Source organism: Trichechus manatus, unplaced genomic scaffold (genome assembly GCF_000243295.1).
Source record: "Trichechus manatus latirostris isolate Lorelei unplaced genomic scaffold, TriManLat1.0 scaffold00146, whole genome shotgun sequence".
Classification (NCBI taxonomy): domain Eukaryota; kingdom Metazoa; phylum Chordata; class Mammalia; order Sirenia; family Trichechidae; genus Trichechus; species Trichechus manatus.
Genome location: NW_004444082.1, coordinates 3,213,786 through 3,224,451, shown reverse-complemented (window position 1 = coordinate 3,224,451; position 10,666 = coordinate 3,213,786). Strand labels below are relative to the sequence as shown.

Genomic DNA, 10,666 nt, shown 5'->3' with positions numbered 1-10,666 from the left:
CTTCCTAATATCTTGAAGAGTTCTGTATATTAATCTTTTGTATTCTACCTCCAGTAATTCCAAGAAATTCTCTTCTGGAAGATTTCTTGATTCTTTGTTTTGAGAGCTTGCTGAAGCCATCATGGTCTGCCTCTTTATGTGATTTGATATTGACTGTTTTCTCTGAGCCATCAATTACATATTATATTTATTTACTTTATGGTTGGTTACTGTGTCCTAGCTTCTTCTTTTGTTTTGTTTTGATATCCCCAAATAGGCTGCTCGTGTGAGCTAGTTTGATTAGTGGTGCCTTTGAAGCGCTAACGTCCTGTCACCAGGTGGTTAGATCTGTTATTAGGTATGTGAGCCCAGGAGTCCATTTACTCTTCTTGTATGGATTCAACTCAGGTGTCCAGGTAGTCGGTCACCGAGTGTGTGGTGCAGGCTCTCACCCACAGTCCTAGACAGGCATGGGTGACTGGTGTAGGTACAGGTATCTGGCTGCAGTAGGGTCATGTGCTGAGCAAGGCAGGGCGCTGACGGCTGCCCGATTGTCTGGGAGGAAAGCGTATCCCTGTTCCCTAGAGTGCGTAGGGGGGTGGGTTTTGCAGCTGGACAATGGGCACCCAATGCTGTTGGTTGTAAGGACTGGGAGGCACCACTTATTCTTGGACCCGTCACAGGTGGCTAGGTGGCGTGGGTGGAACCACCAGTCTTCAGGCCCCTGATGTGGGTAGATGAGGACCCTGCTTAGTGTGCAGAGTGGTGTCAAATGTCATGAACCTACCACTCCTCCATATAGCTGATACAGTCGAAGTTAGGCTGCAGGTATACACCCTGTTGTACTGTGCTAATGAGGGCCCAGGGTGTTGAAATGGGCCCACACAAGTCTACGCAAGGGCGAACGGCATTCAAAATCCGTGGACCCCTTATGCCTGTGCCTAGGCAAAGGAGCTGTGCCTGCGCTGAGTTCCTGGCTTAGGGGAACTGGCAGATTATTTTCTTCTGTTTGTTAATTTGTTCCTTCTCCAAGCCCGGGAGAATGTCTCAGGGTGTGAGACAATTCCTACTTCTGGCCCAGGGCACTCGGCAACTGCTGAAGCCACCCCAGGACCCGGTGCAGAGTGCAGAAAGGGCAGTTAAATGGAAGAGAGGTTTTTCCCAAAAGGGATTTTTTTTATCCACAAGGTAAGTCAGACGCATGTACTTATCTTTTGCTGACTGAGCGCCGCTTTTCACTGGTTCTGGAGGCCTGAGTGGACTTTTTGCTGCTCAGTCTCTCCCAATGTGGAAAATGCCTTCCAAGTGCCACTGCCTGCCTCACTGCACACAGCAGCCAATGTGGCCTGACGGGTGCCAGCTCATGCCAGGTCAGGTCTGGCAACTTCTCGCGGTTTCCAAACCGTCTCTCCCTCCCCCTGCCACTCAGTCCGAGTCCTCAACTTTGCCTTTGATGTTCAGGGCTCCTAGACTGTCATATATAATTGATACACTTGTTTTTTCGGGTTTTTGTTTTAAGAGGGACCACAGGAAGCATCTGACCACTCCGCCATCTTTGTACCACCTCCCCATAGTGTTTTTCTTGACTTTGATCTTTATGGAAGCAGACAGTCAGGTCTTTTTCCTGCAGAGCTGCCGGGTGGGTTTGAACCACCAAATTTTCAGTTAGCAGCCAAGCACTTAACTGTTGTGTCACAAGGGCTCCTAGGACATTATAAAACCCATACAACAGAAACCAAACCCACTGCCATCAAGTCAATTCCAACTCACAGTGACTCTATAGGACAGAGTAGAACTGCTCCACAGGGTTTCCAAGGAGCGGTGGTGGATTTGAACTGCCCACCTTTTGGTTAGCAGTGAAGCTCCTAACCACTGTGCTACCAGGGCTCCAGGGAATTATGCAGTTGTTGTTGCTGTTGGGTGCCATCGAGTCAATTCCAACTCATAGCAACCCTATGTACAACAGGATAAACACTGCCCAGTCCTGCACTATCCTCACAATCATTGTTATGCTTGACATTATAGAGCATATACACTAAACTAAAGAAACAAGAGAGGGCCCACTTTGGACTCCTCTGAGCTTTGCAACTTCATTCTTCTTTTGGAACCAATCACCTACATTAGCAATATGTGACCTCCTGACCTCAGACTGAGGACCCAGTACTGGCCTGCACAGTATATATTGTTGTTGTTAGTTGCTGTTGAGGCTGAGTCAATCACTGACTCATGGCAGTGCCATGCACAAATGTATGAAATGCTGCCCCGTCCTGCACCAGAGGGTTTTCACTGGCTGATTTTTTGAAGTAGATCGCTAGGTTTTTCTTCCTAGTCTGGAAGCTGAAACCTGTTCTGCATCATAACAACATGCAATCCACCACTGAGAGACTAAAGTGCACTGGCTGAGACCTCCAGCATGGAAACTGAGAACTCTACCACTGAACCACCGATGCGTGTGTGGTGCAGGCTCTCACCCACAGTCCTAGACAGGCATGGGTGACTGGTGTAGGTACAGGTATCTGGCTGCAGTAGGGTCATGTGCTGAGCAAGGCAGGGCGCTGACGGCTGCCCGATTGTCTGGGAGGAAAGCGTATCCCTGTTCCCTAGAGTGCGTAGGGGGGTGGGTTTTGCAGCTGGACAGTGGGCACCCAATGCTGTTGGTTGTAAGGACTGGGAGGCACCACTTATTCTTGGACCCGTCCTGCCTTACATACTAAAAACCAAACCAAATCTGCTGCCATCGAGTCGATTCCAATTCATGGTGACCCTACAGGACAGAGCAGAACTGCCCCGTGGGGTTTCCAGGGAAAGGCTGGTAGATTCAAACTGCCGACTTTTGGTTAGCAGCCGAGCTCTTAACCACTGAGCCACCTAGCAAAGATTAATTTTTCTCAATTTTAATATAAAAGGAGGTCCTAGTGGGAGGAGGGATGAATAGATGACGCACAGAACATTTTTAGGGCAGTGAACCTCTTCTGCATGATAGTGTAATGGTGGAAACATGATATTATGCATTTGTCAAAACTCACAGGACTATACAACACAAAGAGTGAACCTAATGTGAACTTAGACTTGACATTAATAATAATGTAACAGTACTGGTTCATCAACTACAGCAAGTGTATAGGGCTTGAAAGACAGTATTTGGGAACTCTCTGTACTTTCTCATAGTTTTTCTGTAAACCTAAAACTGCTCTAAGAAATAAAGTCCATTTAAAAAAAAAAAAAAAAGAAACAGGACCCATACCTCACATGATACACAAAAAAAGTAACTCGAAATGGATCAAAGACCCAAATGTTAAAGCTAAAACTATAAAGTTCTTAGAAGAAAACAAAAGGACAAAACGATGGGACCTAATTTAAAAAAAAAATTATCAAACACAACTACAAACACACGAACAGCGGAAGACAGATAAGTGGGACCTCATAAAAATGAAATACTTAATGCTCATCAAGAATAAAATACTGGGAAAAAAATCTTTGGGAACGACATATCTGATAAGGGCTTAATTTCTAAAATATATAGAAAACTTCAACAACTCAATAACAAAAAAATAAACAACCCAATTAAAAAATGGGGAACGAACATAAGCAGACACATCACCAGAGGACATTCAAACAGACAATAAACACATTGAAAGATGTCACGATCATTAGCTATTAGAGAGATGCAAATCAAAATTACAATGAGGTATCATCTCACCCCTGCTAAAACAGCACTAATAAAAACACAGAAAACAGGGGGACCTCATACCATCAAGAAAGCAGTGCCGGGAGCAGAGCGCGTCCTTTGGACTGGGGTCCCTGCACCAAGAAGCTCCTAGTCTGGGAGAACATAGATGAGAAGACCAAGAGAGAGAGAAAGCCTTCACCTGAGGCTAACACCCTGAATTTGGACTTTTAGCCTACCTTACTGTGAAGAAATAAATTTCTCTTTGTTAAAGCCAACCACTTGTGGTATTTCTGTTATAGCAGCACTAGATGACTAAGACAGAATTTAGTACCGAGAGTGGGGTGCTGCTCTAACAGATACCAAAAATGTGGTAGCAGTTTTAAAACTGAATGGATAGACGTGCGGCAGTGACAGAGGACCAGTAGCAGCAGAGAACCTGCAGCAGCAGAGAAATGGCAGTGGCAGAGAACCAACAGCAGCAGAACCAGGAGACCAGTGCAAGATGGCGCTGAAGCCGACCCACGGAGCTAGAGAGCTGAGTGCCTGTGCGCGGGAGGATTCCGAGTGGGGTGCCTCCAGGCACTTATCGGTGGAGCTAGGCTTGCCGACCCACGGAGCGAGAGAGTTGAGTGCCTGTGTGCACGAGGCTTTCTGGCAGAGTGGGGTACCTCCGGGCACTTACTGGTGGAGCTACAGAGCTTTGGAACACTTGCCCCAGCAGGGCAGATGTGGGTGTGAAGCCCGAGGAGCCGAGAGGCCAAGAAACCAGAAAACAAGCTGAAGAGACAAGGGACTCAAGAAGCTGAGCTGCCTCGGTCTCAAAACGTATGGCCATGACCTCAGGGGTTTCAAACGGTGGAGCCATGGCCTCTGGTGTTTCTAAGGGTGGAGTTGTCACTCCAATGGACTGGGAGAATGGTGCCTCTAAAGCCAAGGGAGCAGGGCTGCTGTCCCAGTGGGCCTGGAAAGCGGAGCTGAAGCCCAGGGCCGAGGGGCCTCCACTCAAAATCCAGAGATTGTGGCCAATACCTAGAGTCTGGAGGGCAGGGCCACTGTGTAAATTGTCTCAGAGAACATAGGATTATTTTCAAAGCCTTGAGGGCTAATGTAATGTGTTCTGCTGACTTGCTTGGTGCCTGTTATCACTTCTTTTCCTCTAGTTTCTCCCATTTGTAAGGGAAATGTCTAGCTTGTGCCTGTTCTGCCATTGTACCTTTGGAAGCAGATAACTTGTATTCTAGATTTCAGAGATGAAGCGGAATTTTTGGATTTTGGACTTCGAGTCAAGACTTTTGCTATGATATGATGGGGTGAATATGTTTTCCATGTTGCAAGGATGTGATTTTGGGGGGGCCAAAGGGTAGAATGTCACGGTTTGAAATATGTCCCCGAAAAAATGTGTGTATCAGTGTGTCTGGGCCATGATTCCTGGTACTGTGTGATTTTCCTATATGTTGTAAATCCTGCCTCTATGATGTTAATGAGGGAGGATGGGTGGCAGTTGTGTTAGTAAGGCAGGACCTGATCTACAAGACTGGATTGTGTCCTGAGGCAATCTCTTGAGATATAAAAGACAGAAGTGAGCAGAGAGACAGGGGGACCTCATACCATCAAGAAAGCAGTGCTGGGAGTGGAGCACGTCCTTTAGACCGGGGTCCCTGCGCCAAGAAGCTCCTCGTCCGCGGGAACATCAATGAGAAGGCCAAGAGAGAGAGAAAGCCTTCCCCTGAAGCTGACACCCTGAATTTGGACTTTTAGCCTACGTGGGAAGAAATAAATTTCTCTTTGTTAAAGCCAAAAAAAAAAAAAAAAAAACAAACCACAGAAAACTATAAATGCTGGAGAGGAAGTAGGAAGACTGGAACCCTTATCCACTGCTGGTGGGTTTCTAAAATGGTACAACCAGTATGAAAAACAGCATGGCACTTCTTAAAAAAACTAGAAATAGAGCTTTCTTATGATCTGGAAAGCCCATTCCTAGGTATATACCCTAGAGATCTGTGAACAGTGACGTGAACAGACATACGCGCATCTATGTTCATTGCACCACCATTTACAGTAGCATAATGATGGAAAAAACCTAAGTGCACACCAACAGATGAATGGATAAACAAAATGGGGTACATGTATACAACAGAATACTACACAGCCGTAAGAATAATGAGCACTAGAAACATCTCAAGTGGATGAATCTGGAGGACATTATGCTGAGTGAAATAAGTAATCACAAAAGGACAAATATTTTATGATCTCACTTTTTTAAAAAGATAAAAATAGGTATCTATAGGGAGAATAACATTCATTGGTGGTTACTGGGGATGGGTGTGGAGAGTCACTCTCTAGATAGTTGACACGTTATTTTTGGTGATGAGAAATGCAACCCTGAATGTGGGTGAAGTGTGCACAGCTTGACCAAGGCAAAAGACATCACTAAGATGTACACAAAAAAAAGACCCTCTGATAACTGCTATGGTATATGTAATTTTGCAAGAACAGCAACAGCAACCAAAAACTATACATACAGGTATACATACGTATAGGTACGTATATGGAAGTACATATGTAGGTATGTGTAAGTGTATGTGGAGCCCTGGTGGTGCTCTGGTTAAGAGTTCGGATGCTAACCAAAAGGTTGGCAGTTCGAATCCACCAGCCCCTCCCTGGAAACCCTACGGGGCAGTTCTGCTGTGTCCTACAGGGTCTACAGGTCGCTATGAGTCGGAATCAATTCAACAGCAATGGGTTTGGTTTTTGGTTTTATAGGTGTGTGTATCTGTATATGCATGTATGTGTGTGCATGCATATATAGTCATATATGTAATAAAGCACACAGGGAGCACATGTACGTGTGTGTGTGCATGCATGCACACACACACACACAAACCCTATCGGGAAGATAAGAGGAAAAGAAAACTAAATCCTCATCTATAATAATAGGAAGTCAACTGACAAGATCAAAGAATCAAGAGAGTAGTATAAGGATATTATTTAGAATTATGGAAGTAATACAACGACTAAGAGACAAACGTGGTTGTCTCTGGGCACAGAATCAAAAGACTGGGAAGCAGTGAGACAGGGATTGTCTTAGCACTATCTTAGTTCCAAAGTGTGCGAATATCTCATTTTGATAAAAACAGAAATTAATGTGACACCATGTCTGTTCTTTAGGAGTTTATAGGAAGAAAACGCAAAACAACAAAACAGCATGCAACGGAAGGAGGCGATCTACACAGCAGGGAGGATCCTGTCTCAGTCAGACAGTGAGGCTTCTGAGGAAAGGGGATACTTGAACCTGGGTTTAAAAGACCAGAAAGAGTTAACTGGTCAGAGGAGGGGATGATGGGTGTTTCTTCCAGCAACAGCCTACACATACATGTCCATTTTCTTTCTAAAACACAAATGATAGCATTCTATGCACACACTTTGGTACCCTGCTGTTTTTACTGAAAATAGCTCCAAGACTGTCCCTCAGAAAGCCTAGAACAGCTTTCAGTTTCCCAAGGGCATTTTAGCGAAGTCTTATATTCAGGAAGATAATCTGTTTTTTAATATGCTAAGTACTTATTTTTTATTTGTGACCATAATACGTGTTTTTCTAATTAAAAAAAATTCAACAGTGTAAAAAATTCAAAATAAAAAGTAAAAATCCCCTCTTACTGCCTCACTCCTACTTCCCAAAGACAAGCAATTTTAATTTCAGTATACATCCTCCCAGACCTTTTTCTATAAAAAATGCAGGAATATGAAAATACTATTCAATACAAGCAAATGCAATAATATAATGTTCTACATGCCTACTATATCTTATACACATACTTGTCTATACACATAAAAGGCATTTATAGATATTCTTTAAAGTCTCTTAAAATCAAGGATTCTGTGCTAAGAAACATTAAGAAAATGTACTGGCTGTAACTTACCGACACAATCACAGCACTCATCCCAAAGAGTCCCTAGACAAAGCATACACTCTTTACAGCAGGAACAATTTCCTTCTCCAGGCCGGCACTGGCAGAGCTCCTAAAAATCAGATGTTTAAACTTAAAATTCCAAATAACTATATTTTAAATTGTTTCTTTTTTCAGCACAAAAAATACAACACTTGCATTTACTTTCAATATCATTAACTATTTGTAGGACCATAAATATTTACAAGGCCAAGTAGATATTTTCTTTGTTTAGGACAAATTCAGTAAAAACATTCTGGATGCTTTTACCTTATTTTGAAGCAAATAAAACATTTTCCTTTATAACCTTTAACTTTATCCCTTCACCTCCCCAAAAACAAACAATTCAGTACAAGAACAAAACCTACTTTACAGCTCTGAGATTCACTGTCCCAATTAATCTAAACAGCTGGCCCACTTGCAGTGGCAGCATCCAGGAGCAGCTTGAGGAAGCTTTAGCTCTCATCTTCTCCAGCCCCTTCCCCTCCTTTAAAAGATATGGACAACTGTGGTTTCTCAATCTTATGTAAAGTATGAATAAAAGCACTGGTTAAAAACTGCTATTTTTGTTCCTCTGCAACATATTTAAAACAAACAAACAGTGTGCTTTGTGTGGGAGACTGTTTGTGGAGAAGACTAATTATTCTTCTCCCTGTATGCACCCTCTTTGCAATATCACCTTGCAGCTCCTCCGATCAAGGGAGAGGGTTGATTTCCAGACCCCTGAATTTAGGCGGTCATGAGACTTGTTTGAGCAACAGAATTTGGTGGAAGCAAAGCTGTGTCAAGAAGCCTTGAGTGCTTCCACTCCTTCTCCTAGAACTTTGCCCAGCTGTCATGTGAAGCCTGGCATAACCTGCAAAAGATAGAAGACCTCATACAACAGAGACAAGCTGGTCCAAATGAAACCATCCTAGATCAGCTAGCCACCAACCAACCCAGCAGCTGGCAAGAGACACATGAATGAGCCCAGAAAAACCACCCAGCTGTACGAGGCCTAAATCTCCAACTCACAGAAACAAGAGCTAAGTAAATGGTCATCGTTTCAAATCACTAAATTTTGGAGTGGTTTGCTATTCCACAAAACTCATATAGCTTGCTCGTAAATGAAGCTTCAAGACAATTAATTCCTTTACCCTTGCCCTCACCCTTGCCCACCAGACTGCCACTCCAAACAAACCCAACTTAAATGGAAATTCAGGAGCCATCACTAACTATTTGACTTTCCCTGGTTTAAGAGATACCATATATATTTTATAAGAAAAACATTAATACTTTATGATTTCAATGGAAATAACTATCTTATGACAAAACTGATTTTACTGTCAGGCTTAGGAGGAACCTCACAGGTCAATAAACCATCCTTCCAGCTACCACTTGAATCTCTTCTATAATGTTCCATTAACAAACAGTCATTCTAGCCCACAGCTGATGAATAACTTAATAACCCAAAATAGCCTGTCCCAATTTTGTAACACTCTGATGTTTTCTTATGTTGAACTCAAGTCTGCTTCCCAGCAGCCTGCTCTTTAAGACCCCACCGCCCGACCACCTGCCAACAAATACAATTTCTCTTTAGCAAAGCCATTCTAATTGTTTAAGGTATTAGTTATTTGCACTAGACGGTCTGGAATGTCTGTCCCGCCTAATTGCCACCCATCCCTGACTCCCCTCTTCCTGTGTTTCTGCAGCTACGTTTTGAACCTTTCTTCTCCCTGGCTACATATAATTGGAATAAGGCAGACAATAGACTGAAACTGGGTCAATCAGATACTCCTTCCAAGATTTTGGAAGCGGCACCCACACATTTGTCAATCTTTGCTAAGAATTTGAGCTAGGGGTTGATGCAAGGCTGGGATTGGGGAGACAACATTAGACCACACACATGGTCACAAAGAGAAGAAATAAATAAACGAAAGAGACCCACAGGAAGAAGCAGAAGAGAGAGACCGTATAGCACTGGACTGTTGCTGTTGTGTGCAGCTGAGTCGATTCTGACTCATAGCAACCTACAGGACAGAGCAGAACTGCCCCATAGGGTTTCCAAGCCTGTACTCTTTACGGGAGAAGATCACCAAGTCTTTTCTTCAGCATTACAGCTAATGGGTTCAAACCACTGACCTTTTGGTTAGCAGTCGAGCATGTAACCACTACAACACTAGGGCCCCTTTAACATTGGATAGGGGAGGGAAAAAGTCATTTTCATTCCTAATGATGCTCTACTTCTTGGTTCTAGTCCTAGTTGTACTTCCTGATCCTAGAACCGTTGAGATATTATTAGTTGGAGGAGGCTTTAGTCATTTCCAACCAAAAAGGCCCTGATTAAAACAAAACAGTAAGTGTCTACAACTCGCCTACTAATTTTAAGAAGCCCTGGTGGCACAGTGGTTAAAGCAGTCGACTGCTATCCAAAAGGTTGGCAGTTCAAAACCACCGGTGGCTCTGTGGGAGAGAGATGTGGCAATCTGCTTCTATAGAGATTTACAGTCTCGGAAACCCTATGGGGTCACTATGAGTCGGAATAGGCTTGCTGGTAGTGGGTTTGGTTTGGGGTACTCATTTTAGATCAAATTCTCCCAGAGTTCTTTTGATGGTTCCTAACGATTTGATGTTAAACTGCATCACCCTGAAAAATTAGTTCTGTCATTAGCTAAAAGTATGGTGATCACATATAATACTTCTACTTCAGGGCATAATATAACTAGTAAAAATCAGAGCACACCTCTCCCCTCCTTGATAACTGACACTATATTTTTTTAATTCTAAGTAAGTTTGTTTCGGGTAGCAATATGCTTAGAAAGTAACTGATCTACTTTTAAACTATTCCAATAAATCTGAGACTTAACGGACCACTGCTGATACACATTTTTTTTTTTATTGTACTTTAGATGAAGGTTTACAGAACAAATAGTTTCTTATTAAATAGTCAGTACACATATTGTTTTATGACATTGGTTAACAACCCCATGACATGTCAACACTCTCCCTTCTTGACCTTGAGGACCTTTTTTTGGGTGAAAACATACATAGACAAAGTTACACCATTTCAAAAGTTTCTACGTGTACAATT

General features: G+C 43.1%; 1 protein-coding gene across 1 annotated transcript in view; it reads right to left on the bottom strand.

Annotated features, from left to right (window-relative positions):
• The window catches only part of TWSG1 (twisted gastrulation BMP signaling modulator 1), an 88,892-nt gene that overhangs the window by 55,228 nt on the left and 22,998 nt on the right, over window positions 1-10,666 (bottom strand). Inside the window, exon 2 of the mRNA XM_004385791.2 lies at window positions 7,570-7,669. Coding sequence (XP_004385848.1) covers window positions 7,570-7,669 — 100 coding nt within the window. The remainder of the gene's footprint in view (window positions 1-7,569; window positions 7,670-10,666) is intronic.